At 46.3% G+C, this 11,033-nt stretch overlaps 1 protein-coding gene across 1 annotated transcript; it reads right to left on the bottom strand.

Moving 5' to 3' along the window:
* Positions 1-1,200: 1,200 nt before the first annotated feature.
* LOC120393229 (maestro heat-like repeat-containing protein family member 2B) lies at positions 1,201-10,770 on the bottom strand. Its single transcript, XM_039517798.1, has 6 exons — positions 10,713-10,770; positions 10,069-10,262; positions 6,885-7,022; positions 6,625-6,681; positions 3,367-3,487; positions 1,201-1,314 (listed from the first exon to the last, which is right to left on the bottom strand). The coding sequence occupies exons 2-6, from the start codon at positions 10,140-10,142 to the stop codon at positions 1,201-1,203; spliced, it is 504 nt and encodes a 167-aa protein (XP_039373732.1). The 5' UTR covers positions 10,143-10,262; positions 10,713-10,770.
* Positions 10,771-11,033: the final 263 nt, after the last annotated feature.

Genomic DNA, 11,033 nt, shown 5'->3' with positions numbered 1-11,033 from the left:
CTTTATAACTCATTAATGAGCAGGACTTCAGCTGTATTTATCACTTACACATCAGCAGATGTTCCAGGTCCAGCCATTTCATACGCTGAGTGTCTGTGTGTTCCAGGATGATGCCTAAATACACAATGTCAAATAAATAACAACAATAACAATAAAACCTTCCCTTGTTGAGTGCAAAGTGATATTAGCAGCCCCTAGACAGGTCTTTGGGGTCTCCTACTGTGGGCCTAAGGGTGAGCTGTGGGCAAGAGGATGCTAGAGCAGTTTAGAGTCCACACTGAAGAGAATGAGAGAGACATTGTTTAAAAAGAATGTTTACATAAAACCCATTTGCTTGATGAAACAGTCTGTGCTCCTCTTGCCACTGCAGTCAGTTATTGGAGACATACTAAGATAGTGTTTGGTCTAGTGGTCTGAGCAAAGGACTGGGGCCAGGAATAAGCGAGTTCTAAGCAGGGATCTCACAAGGTGACTGATAGGTGAGCCCCAATGCCTGCCTGTCTCACATGGGTGTGCTAGGGAGAAGAGGCCACAGGGCCAAACAGGAGGACCCTAATGCTTCCTTGACAAGGTGCTGTGGCCAGGAAGGTGAAACAGCAGGCGCTATGGGGAGGTGGGCTGCTTGCCTCCCAGTGATGAAGTCACAGTGAGGAGCACTGAACAGCACTGGGTAGGTCTGCACTTTGAGCTAGAGGTATCACACCCAGTTCAATGGGACAGGCCCACACTAGCTCTGACAGCGCTAGCATTAGAATGTAGCTAAGGCAGCACAAGCCATGGGAGGAGCAGCCACTGTGAGAATAGACTTTGGGGTTTGGATGGGATCATACTTGGGGTGGTTAAACCTCCTGCTGCTCCTGCCGTCGCAGCTACTCTCTATTTTTAGCACAAAGGGCTAGTGCGGGTGTGTCTCATCAAGATGGGAATTATACCCCCAGCTCAAAGTGTAACCATGCCCTACGTGACAGTGTCCCAGGCACTACTACGAAATGACTGCACCGTGCTTCCCCTGCAACAATCCCGAAGCACTTTATAGCAACTAATGAATTCCTCCGACCACCATCCTGGAGAGGTAGGGACATTAACATCTCCATCTATGGGTGGGAAGCTGAGGCACAGAGAGATTAATGGCAGCTCAGTGCTGCACAGTGGGATTTTTTCTGTCTCCCTCAATGGGAATATCAAAAGGGACACTGGGCATCATCTCTCACCAGCTAAGTTGGCGGCACCTGCCCGGATCCCTTCCCAGCTGCTACTGAAGGACGCGATGGTGGTGCTGTACAAGTTCTCCAGCAGTTCTGCATTTTCTTTGGCCTAGAGGAAATCAGGGACACATGAGCTCTCTCTGGCTAGAAGTGCCCTTTGACTGCCAGCACATGCTTTTATGAACCACAGGTAAATAAGAGCAAGAACAGGTGGCTGGGTAGAAGTGGAAAAAATGGGAATCTGGGGCAGATTTACATTTCCCATCACCCTCCAGTCAATAATCTCCTACAGTTCAACAGCTCACTCACAAGGTGTCTGCAAATGTCCACCTGGAGCTCTTCAGGCTTCAGCTCGGCTCTGCCACCAAGGTGCTTATTGATCGCATGTTGGAGTCTCTTCAGTCCCAAAAACGGGAAACAGAGGTGAAATGTAGCTCTGCATTCCTGAAAAAGAGCATCACACCATTGACTTGTTCCCTACCGAGTGCTATGTTCAGTCAAAGGGAACTCATCTGCGTGACTGCTCATCTATTCCAGGACAAAAAAGGATTCATCTGGATGTGACTGGCAGAAACATGCAGGAATGACTAATAGAGGGGAGAGCTTCCACTGAAACCTGGAGGTAGCATCAATGTCTTTTGGGAACAGATATACCGATGAAAGCTGCTTCACCAGGCACAGCTGTGGTCTCTCCTCTGTTCTGGGGAGGCAGGGGCCTGGGGTGAAGAGTCAGACAGGAACAGAGACCTGTAGGGGTCAGACCCATGACCTATCCTGGATTCTGGTGAGGCAGCCATGGACCAACCTGGCTGGAAGTGACTCAGCAGGAGGGCAATGAACTGAGGGGAGAATTTGGGCCTCCACAACAAGCAGGAATAGCAGTGCTCCCCTGGCACTGGGAGGAAGATTCCTTTGGCTTAGTAAATAAGTCACTGTTGGTCTTACCATTGAAACCTCGGGGCTTGGGTCTTGCAGGTGCAGCAGAAGTATGACCCAGCTCTTTCGAACCTGCTCAGTGAAATAGGCCTTCCATTTTTTCTTTGTCAACTGAGCCAGGATGCCAAATAGGACAAAGGCCACTGAGCGAAGACCATCATTCTCCTACAGCCAAGAAAGCCCCACAACTTGGTAAGTAAGGGACAATCCCATCACGCACCTCACACAGCCGTCTCTTCTACGCTAAAGTAAAGTGATTGCAACTACAGCTAGTCAGATAAACTTTAATTAACCAATTTTTTATTCGAATTTTCTGATTCATGAAAATATTTTAGAGACAGTTCAATTTTGATGAAATTCCTCCAGAAGCCAGGCAGGGTCCTTAGAAACCTGCCTGGTGTCTTTCCATTACACCCATCCAGCTCCTTGGCAGCCAATCTAGCAGGCTGACTGGGATCATAGGCTTCAGGCTCCCAGCTTTGGGGAAGGATAGCTCAGTGGTTTGAGCATTGGCCTGCTAAACCCAGGGTTGTGAGTTCAGTCCCTGGGGGCCATTTTGGGAACTGGGATAAAAGCTGAGGATTGGTCCTGCTTTGAGCAGAGGGTTGACTAGATGACCTCCTGAGGTCCCTTCCAATTCTATGACCCTGGGGTCCTAGCTCTCAAATTTGCAACTCCTGGCACCTCTAGCTCCCAGAGTTTCCTGGGTTCCCAGCACCAGGATAGTCTGAGAGCAGACTGCCCCAGGCCAAGGCTTCCAACAGAGCTAGGTTGAGAATAGTAATTCTGTTTCACAAGGAGTTCTGAAGTTTGGGGGAGGGGTTCCCACAAATAGGAACAAAACCAAAATTTGAAATCTCAAAAATTCTCTGCAAAACAGAATTATCATTCCAACCCTCTCACATAAAAACGGTATAGAGCAGGCCCAACACTTTCTATTGCACTCTGTAACCCCTTTTCATGGTTATCTAGCTACCTAATCTAGTATTCAGACTTTCTTTGAGGTTCTCAGTGGCAATCACGAACAGAAGGGTGAGACTGTGGGAGCAGGGATGTCATCCCCATCCTCCTAATGTTCTCCTCCTCCGTAAAATACTTCCCTTCCCTGGGGCCTAAAATCTCTGCACTCTGACATGAGCAATGCCCAGGGAGTCCACATCACACATCGTAAATCGAGTCTAATCAAGATCGGTTGAACTGGGGTTGGAGAGTTCTGTTCACATACATCGTCAAAGTAGGCCCGGATCTGTTCGGTGAGGTCTTTGAAGGAAGAACCGATGTCCTTCTCTTTCAGCTCCTTCAGGACTTTGGCCAGTGCTTTCATGCTCTCACCAATCACTTCAGAACTGAAAACGTCATGTAAGGCCCCGATCAGTATGTCCAGAAGAAACTTCTTGTACTTTTTCACCTGTACAAACATACGACATTAAAGAAAACTTATCACTGATCACACTTCTAAGAACTTTTCTTTAGCAGTTATGAAGCTGTGGGAATTTCATCAACCCTCTCTCCCTCCTGAGATCTATAGCTATATTTCAGACCAGGTGCTAGCTACAATGAGCCAAACTCGGTAACATAATACACGTGCATAATCCTATTATTAGATTTCTAGTTACTTAGATTCCAAGGCCAAAAGGGTTCATTGTGATTATCAGTCTGACCTCCTGCATAACATAGAACTTCTCCGAAATAGTCTCTGAACTAGAGTACATCTTTTAGAAAAACATCCAATCTTGATTTTAAAATTGCTAGTGACCGAAAATCCACCACAACAACTTTTGGTAAATTGTTCCAATGATTAATTAAAATTACTATTAAAAATGTACGCCTTATTACCAGTCTGAATTAATCTAGCTTCCTTTTTCTCCATTGAATCTTGTTATACCATTGTTTGCTAATGTGAAGAACCCATTATCAAAATTTGTTCCCCATGTGAGTAGTTATAGACTGTCCTCAAGTCACTCCTTAACCTTCTCTTTGTAAAGCTAAATAGATTGAGCTCCTTGAGTCTATCACTAAAGGTATATTTTCCAATCCTTTGATAGTTCTTGTGACTCTTCTCTGAATCCTCTAATTTATCAGCATCCTTCTTGAATTGTGGACATCTGATCTGGACACAGCATTCCAGCAACACTCACATGAGTGCCATATTCAGAGGGAAAATAACTTCTTTACTCTTCTTCAAGATTCCTCTATTTATGCCTCCAAGGATCATTTCAATCCTTTTGGCCACAACTTCGCATTGGGAGCTTATGTTCAACTGATTATCTGCCATGGCTCAAGTTTTTTCTCAGCATCATTGTTCCCTGGGATAGAGTCTCCGTCCTGTAAGTATGGCCTGCATTTTTGTTCCTAGATGTATACATTTACATATGGTTACATTAAAGTGCACATTGTTTGCTTATGCCCAGTTTACCAAAGGATCCAGCTTGCTCTGTATTGACTGCAAAAGGTGACTAGGGTATGGGAGAGAGCAGAATTTGGCCTAGTGCATTGTGTGCAGCCTCTGTAAACTCTGAGCAATTATTTCCCTTGGATTCTCTACTTATGTTGCATCCTATTCAGTATTCTCTCATACCTTCACAGGCGCCCCATTGACTATATTTCCCAGGCCTCTTACAGCCATCTGACGGACAATGCTGTTCCTATCCTGTGACCTTTCTTCCAAGATCATAAGACACTCTTAAGCAACTTCTTCTCCTGAGCATGGGATCAGTCATTAGCTGAAATAAAATCAACATGTCCATTAGCACCAATATGATCCTTAAGATTGGGAATAGAATTTGAGCCGGCATAGAATACACTAAAAACAACAAGGAGTCCTCCTATAGCCACAGTCTTGTGGATACAGACTAATATGGCTACCCCTCTGATACGTGGCACATAACACACTAACTTTATCATTCCACACAAATGAGAAATGTCTTAAAACATGCAGCTTTCCTTTTGGGCACTATAATAGGGATCCACTCACCTCTTGAGAGCCCCTTAGTGGCCAGGTCTGGTACCACAGTCCTTTTCTCACCCCTGGTGCACCCTGCCAGCTGACCTCAGTGAGTCTTCTGTGGCTCAGGCCTCTGGCTAAGTCCCAAAGTCCAAATGAACCCCTTCTGGGCTAGTCAAGAACAGTCCCATTGCCCTCACTAGGGTCTCAGCCCCAACTCTGGGTCCTTGAAATTCTGCTCTTTGTTCAAGCTCTCCGTAAGCATTGTCCCCTTCCTGGGGCTTATGCCACTGTAAGTGGTAGGGGATCCAAGGCCTGCCCATAACTCTGGGTTCCAAACCATGGACCCTGTAAACAGTAGTTAGGCACCGCTTGATTTCAGTTCATTGTTGCTTTTTCCTACCAGCCACTTTTAGCTTCACCCTCACCTCAAGGTTCAAGTTCTTAAGGACTCTCTTCCTGCAAACCCAACTTAAGCAAATGCTGCCAGAATCAAACTCTGGCAATCCCTGGAATTTCTGTGGCCAGAGAGCAGCATCGTTTCTTGCCCCTCCAGTTCCTGGCAGGAACTGACCTGCTAAGGCCCTGCAGCTCCTTTTAGCTGAGCCTGATGGGCTCCGATTGGCTGCTCTCATGAGGCCTCTCTAGACAGACCCAGATTTGTGGCTCTTTTCCTGGGGCAGGGTGCAGTAGGACCATGGGGCCTCTTGTAAGGAGCCTCAAAGCCCAGGAACAGCCCATCCCAGGCACAGATCGATTGTTTTCCTTAGAACCAGATGAGCCCCTAAGATAGTTACTTAGCATAAGTGGAAATATGATGCAGATGTTAGAGGAGGGCTGTAGAAAGGGAGGATGGTCAGCAGTTAACACACTTGTCTAGGACTTAGGAGACCCAGGTTCAAATTCCTGCTCCTCAAAGACTTCCTGGGTGACCTTGGCAAATCACTTAGCCCTTCTGTGCATCAGCTCCCTGCCTGTAAAATAGGAATAATAGTGCTTCCCTACCTCCCAGGAGTGTTGTGGGGATACATACATACATTACAGAGTTTTGAGGTACTCAGATACAATCGTCATGAGAACCTAAGACAGATGTGAATGTATTTGTATGTTGCTTGTTTTATAGTATTAGGACACTAGGTTCATTCCGAAGATCTGCTGAGTGAAACCAAAACCAGGAGCTGTTGGTTAGTATCAGCACTGGGACTTGGCAGAAGAGGTCCAGTACTTCAAACTCTGTCTGTATCTCTCTCAGCCAGCACCTGTGGTTGTGTAGCTAGTATAGGCAATGACAGCAATACAAATATCAGCGAGAGAATGACTCCGAAAGGTAGAATGAAGTTCCTTGTCAGGTTTCCATATAAAGGGGAACCAGTCTACTATCTAAAATGACAGTTACTCCTATGAACTGAACTGTACAACTCCTTAAAAGAAAGGCAAACAGACAATGGTCTAATGGTGAAACTGCTCTTGGAGCCCTGTGTCTTACCTGGGCAAGGAAAGCTGTGCCGGTGACTCGGAAGTTTTCCATTGGGAATTCACCCAGGGAGGAGGCTCTGGATGATCTCAAGTGTTATTAGTCCAAATCTTAGCAGACCACTGGAAGGCAAAAACCGCTTATGGGGTCGATTGCACACTTCAAAAACTCAGCTGCTCTGAGCAGACAGCTCTGATATCTATGGGTGGGAGCTGTGTGTTTCCACCCAGGGCACCCCCACAAAGCTATAAACTGGAGGTTCCTCTCAGCCACTCTATTTGCTACTGATTCCCAAGGATAAAATCATGCCTCTTAGATCTCTTACCTCACCAGCAGACACACTCCCTCATGGTGAGTCTGGGGGTTTTCAAGCAGAATCCATGTTTTCTGCGTCCTGAGCACTCTCACCAGTCTCTCATTCCCAGCTTTAGAAAGCACAGATTCTAACGCTTGGACAGAAAACCTGGGGAAAGAGAGGCACAGAACTGCAGCAATCAGTAGGAAGGTGCAGCCTGAACAGAGTCAGGAAGCCCAGGTTACTTGTCAGGTCTGCTGTTCATCGACAGTTCATCCACTGGCAATATCCTGGACACCAGTGTCCCTGGAAGGACTTGATGCCAGGAGGTATGTTTCTGTCTCATACATCTCATATAACTAGTTTTGCTAGGGACAAAATTTTGCAGTTATTTTCACTTTCTGCAAGGAGTATGGATACTAGCAGAGTACAAGGATATAAAAAAGATACACGATCAGGACCCAAAAACTGGGGGGCATAGAATGTGGTGATCACTAGTGGATATTTTGGGGTTGTATCTCCAGATATGATGTGACAGAGTGCTGAGGGTATGCACTTGAGTCAGCACTCTGGTCACTATTAGTACTAATTCAGTTCCTTACAGAAAGCCTGATTGGACAGAGGTGTAGCTGATTACGAGGTCAGATTGGGGCTAGTGAGTCATGGAACCAATCATTCCATTAACAGGAAACTGTATAAAAGGACATGGGCAGGAGCCCTTTGAGGAACAGACAGAGAAAGAAACTTGGGTGACCAGATATCCCGATATTTGGGGCTTTTTCTTATACAGGTGCCTATTACCACCCACCCCTGTCCTGATTTTCACACTTGCTGTCTGGTCACCCAAAGAGAAACAGTAAGACAAAAAGCTGGGAGAGCCTGACAAAGTGAGCTCTCTGAGTGGAAACACCTTCCCCCCATTTTGGAGAAGAGTTTAGAAAGTTGAGATACAAGATAAAGGTGCTATGTATTGGTAGGGGGATTAAATAGACTTCACGTTGGTGTTTACAAGCAAGAAAGTCTCAACGTGGTCTGTGTTTGTAGAAGATGTGGGGGTGCAACACCCTCTCTGTCACAGCTGGGGCTCATCAGGGATTTCCCTGTTATCTATACAAATGGAGAGCCTGCTGGAGAAGCCGGGTAGAGGTCTGGCAGTCCGGGTGATGGAGGAACACACTGAAATGGGTGGTGAAGCATCAAGGAGAAGTCTAGAACAGGGTTCTCAACCTTTCTGTTTCTGAGCCTCCTCTCACCTCAACAAGCTATAAATACTCCATGGCCTCCCAGGCCTCTGCCCTGCCAGGCATCAGAGTTTGGGGCTCCTGGCTCTAGATTTTAACTCCACAGGGTGCAGGGGCTGGGGCTTTAGTGCAGGTGCTGGGCCTCAGGGATCCAGCCTGGCTGGGCTCAGAGATTCAGCTTTCTGCCTAAGCCCCAGCTAGTCTACTGCCAGCCCTGCTTGGCGGACCCCTAAAACCGCCCAGTTGAGAACTGCTGGTGTAGAAGACCCCGCAGACCTTCTAACAATCCCACCAGGCAGAAAAACAGCCTTTGCTTGCCTGGTAGGTTTAACAGCAAAAGAGCCTTCAGGAATTTATACAGGAACAAGCCCAGGTCTGGCAACAACTCCTCCAAAGTCTGGCAAGTCCCGTGACAGGAAATGGAAACCAGGCACAGGAGATCAGACTCTGTAAAATGGGACCTGCGAACAACCCTGATCTGGTTTTGGTTACTCTTAAAGGAGCAGCGGTGAGACCTCACAAGGACAGAACAATGTGGGCCTTTCGACTGACACCCCATTTAACCGGGAAGCACATATATGGCTCTTAGTGATTAGCGGGCAAGAGATTAGGGCGTGATTAAGGCAGCCATGCTGGACGAGGTGGGGCCTGTCCACAGAAAAGTACTGCCAGAAATGGAGAGTTGAAAGATGGATTGAGGATTAGGCCTCTGTGCATTTGCATAGAAATTGAAAGATTGGACCACTCACTGGTAAGGCCACATACTCAAACTGTGGGGGAGATCATGGACTGCATGATTCTGGAAGTTTCTTCAGAGTCACCCTGAGCATATCTGAGTATAGGTTACGTGGCACCAGCCAGTTAATCTGGACCCCGCAGTTAAAATTACAGAGGAATTTGCAGAGGCGGACATTCCCAGAGTGAGTCAGTGGTTTAAGGGGCTAAAAGATCACTAAAAGATTGCCATATGAGTCTCAAATAAAAGCTCATGTCACCAATATCATTGTGAAACACATCTACAGATGCTGTGTAAAGAGCCATGTCTATGCATTGAAAATTACATTCTTATGATCTGTGTCTAGGGACTAGTCACCAGGAAAGGTGAAAAAATGGTTTTCTTTAAGGCAAGAAATGTTTCTCCATCTGTTTGTTTACATGTAAATTAAGCATGTAGGGTTCACATTCAGTTCAGGACTGTGAGAACTTCAAAGAAAGAAAAGTAACAGGAAGGAGACAGGGAGTGGGGACCCAATTTTGGGGTACACCTCAAAGGTTTGCTCTAGTATATTTGGGGACAAAGAAGACACCTGGCATCTTTCACTTAGGAAGCAGATGGACAGCGAGACGGACAGCGGGGTCACTATCAGGCTTGGTTGAGAACGTTGGGCGAGAAACATCTTTAGACAGGAGGTTAACCTGTTGGGTAAGTTTAGTCTCTAGGACCATGTTATGATTTCATTTGACATGTAACCATTTTTTGCTTGCATTCTTTCTCACTGTCACTGGAAATTCTGTTCTTTGACCATCTCTGTTCTTGTTTGCCCTATAAATATATCTAAGTGCTGTGTGTTTTGCACTATAGAGTATAAGTAATAAAGTATAAAGTATAGAGTCTAAAGTATAAGAAGTAAACTGGTGTGTACTGTTCCATAGGGAACAGCACGCCCGGTAATTCTGTGGGTGTTCAGTGGATAAAGGTCTGGACACTATACGGAACGGTCAGAAGACTCGGGGGTTGGTGTGTGCCTATCACTAACCTGTACAAAGAGACTGGGGTCTGAGGAGGCCTGGATGGCAGTGCTTGTTTTGCCAGAGCCTGGTCATTTTAGGGAACTGACCCACAGCAGACACAGACAAGACTTCCTCACTCTAAGGGCAGGCAATGGTAAGGTGCCTCATAACCCTGGAAATTCCTGGGGAGTGTCACACAACTCTATTGGAATTCTTTGTTTCTCTCCCTTCCTTCTAATTACCGGCAAGGGTTGCCCTCAGTATGTTGTTGGTCTGTTTGGAATAGGCTCCAGCTGCTTATCCTTGGCAAAGGCATCTTTTGTCCTGAGGTTCGGCTGACCTGCTGCAGGAGAACAGGAAACAACTCTGGGAGCAGCTCCTGCACAGCTTTGCTCGACTGCTGTGCTGACACCACCTCAAAGATGGCACATGTTGCCTGAAAGGAGAGCATGGTAAAAAATGAGATCTCCTCCCAACACCATCACATCCTCTTCTCCCCTTCTGATATCAGCTGTACTGAATTTTCACTTCTGCCGGTAACTTGAATGACTGCAAGCAACTCCCTTAACTCGTGGCTCAGTTTCCCACATCTGTAAAAATGTGTATGACCTACCAAGGCATGTTGTGAGTCCTAAGGAATATTTGCAAAGCACTGTGAGCAACCTGGTTCAAAGACTCTCTAATTGCCAGATGTTATTAAGTAAATCAGCCACATACTCTAAAACTGCGTATTTGTTCCACAGACAGCAGAGCTGGACTCAGGGAAACAGTACATCAGAGGAGAAGTGCCCACACAGCAATATTCTACCACACTTCTAGCTTTCCAGCAGCAGGATTGTCACAGGGCAGAGGAAAGCCTGAAAGGCGTGTCTGTCATCTAACTTACTGAGAGAGGTTCAGCAGCTGCCAAATGCCTGTCAGTTTCAGTCTCTGAGGTGATGCTTTCTTCTTGGCTTGTTGACGTCTTTATTTTTTCTATTAGGACCTGTAGGACCTGAGTGGCAAGCAAGGGGTCTCCCCCCAGAGATCTCCACAGCTCACTGGTGTAACTGCAATTTAACAGAAGTTACATGTGACCCCTGGACACTTTTGTGGCTCAGACTGAATGTGTCCTATTTAAGTAAAGACCAACTTTTCTCCTTGCCTATGAGGAGAAAGTTAGGAGCACTGTCCTCCTTTAACGCTCCTCCTGTTTAAATATTGAGTT

The sequence above is a fragment of the Mauremys reevesii genome, unplaced genomic scaffold (genome assembly GCF_016161935.1).
Source record: "Mauremys reevesii isolate NIE-2019 unplaced genomic scaffold, ASM1616193v1 Contig17, whole genome shotgun sequence".
Classification (NCBI taxonomy): Eukaryota; Metazoa; Chordata; order Testudines; family Geoemydidae; genus Mauremys; species Mauremys reevesii.
This window is presented reverse-complemented; position numbering and strand designations above follow the sequence as displayed.

Coding starts and splice junctions, on each gene's coding strand:
- LOC120393229 (XM_039517798.1), bottom strand. CDS start 10,142: ATGCCTTTGCCAAGGATAAGCAGCTGGAGCCTATTCCAAACAGACCAA. Junction 7,023..10,068: donor ACTGAGGGCAACCCTTGCCG/GTAATTAGAAGG, acceptor CTCTTTCCCCAG/GTTTTCTGTCCAAGCGTTAG. Junction 6,682..6,884: donor GGAGTGTGTCTGCTGGTGAG/GTAAGAGATCTA, acceptor TTTGCCTTCCAG/TGGTCTGCTAAGATTTGGAC.